Source organism: Condylura cristata, unplaced genomic scaffold (assembly GCF_000260355.1).
Source record: "Condylura cristata isolate star-nosed mole 26May11 unplaced genomic scaffold, ConCri1.0 scaffold00002, whole genome shotgun sequence".
Taxonomy (NCBI): Eukaryota; Metazoa; Chordata; class Mammalia; order Eulipotyphla; family Talpidae; genus Condylura; species Condylura cristata.
This window is the reverse complement of record NW_004567103.1, coordinates 4,009,040-4,010,349: the sequence shown is the minus strand read 5'-3', so window position 1 is coordinate 4,010,349 and position 1,310 is coordinate 4,009,040. Positions and strand designations below refer to the sequence as shown.

At 52.1% G+C, this 1,310-nt stretch overlaps 1 protein-coding gene across 1 annotated transcript in view; it reads left to right on the top strand.

Moving 5' to 3' along the window:
• LOC101631244 (nuclear autoantigen Sp-100-like) overlaps positions 1–520 on the top strand; it is a 20,058-nt gene extending 19,538 nt beyond the window's left edge. Inside the window, exon 7 of the mRNA XM_004674778.2 lies at positions 345–520. Coding sequence (XP_004674835.1) covers positions 345–520 — 176 coding nt within the window. The remainder of the gene's footprint in view (positions 1–344) is intronic.
• Positions 521–1,310: the final 790 nt, after the last annotated feature.

Here is a 1,310-nt window from a genome sequence, read left to right as displayed (position 1 = left end):
TCAGTGCTGTGCTTTAACCCGCTGCGCCACCACGGAGGGCCTCTGTGGTTTACTTTTAACAGATACTTTCTAAAATGGAATACTACCCAGCAATGAGGCTAAATATACAAAACTGACACAGATGACTATGTCATGTTGGAAGAAGACAAATCCCCCTCCACAAATGACAGAAAGCAAGAGCATGATTCCATACTCTATATAAATTTACATAAATTTCTAAACTGCCAGAGACGAATCATCTGTGGTGTTAATCAGAAAGGTGGTCAACAAGCACCAGGGAGGGCTCAGGGAGGTCGTGAGACGGAGGCAAGTGAAGCTGCTTCACTTATTGCAACTTGGTCCAGGTCCAGAGGTCCCGAACCATGGACTCCAAACCAACTCCTGTTCTGTGTATCTGGTGGATGAAAGGAGGGAAAAGCAATTTTTTGACTCAGAAGCTGAGCAGCAAGCTGAGTCAGGAGCTGGCTGTAACCAGGCAGCCAACATCATAGGTAAGGCCGGTGGGGAGTGTGTGGTGTGACACACTCTGGCCGGGGCCCAGGCGGGGAAGGCATTGGGGTCGGGTCCACTGAGCCGGGGAAGGCATTGGGGTCCACTGAGCCAGTTGAGGCGACGCTGGCCAGAGGCAAGAGAGGAGAGAATTAGCCCCTTATGCGGTAAGCTTAGCAAAGACAGTTCCCAGCAGTCAGGAGAAGACCAAAGACAGAAATAATCAAGTAGTCAGTGTTGATGTCTGAGATACTATTTCTAGAGTATGAGAAGATAGGGGGTGAGCGTTAAGGAAGAGGGAAGAGATCACAGACCCAAGATATTTGGGAGGAGAAGGGAGAAGGAAATGCCAGGGCAGAGAGAGGAAGAAGAGATAGATCACTAGACAGAGACTTCAGTGCAAAGGGTGGGCTGAGCCAAGAGGAGAGTGAAGAAGTAAAATGAGATTGAAAGAGAGAGGGAGGCTGAGGGTGGGGGAGAGGGAGAGTGGGGGAGAGGGAGGCTGAGGGTGGGGGAGAGGGAGACTGAGGGTGGGGAGAAGCGTCAGCATGAGGGTGCAGGGTGCAGGTAGGAATAGAGTAGAGGGGAGGGACATATAGAAGTGAGGAGAAAAAGGCCACGGAAAGGTAGAAGAAAGTTGCAGGAGAGTGGAAGGTGTCGAGAGCTGAGCTGTGAGGTGGAAGAAGGCGGGACTAACAGGCAGCGGAGGGAGGTGCTAGGAGGCGGAGTCCGGCTGAGGTGGGAGGTTACAGACAGCGGGCAAGAGGGAGAAAGAGTAAGCCAGGAGGTGGCCTGAGTGGAAGAAAGGTGGGGAAGGTGGG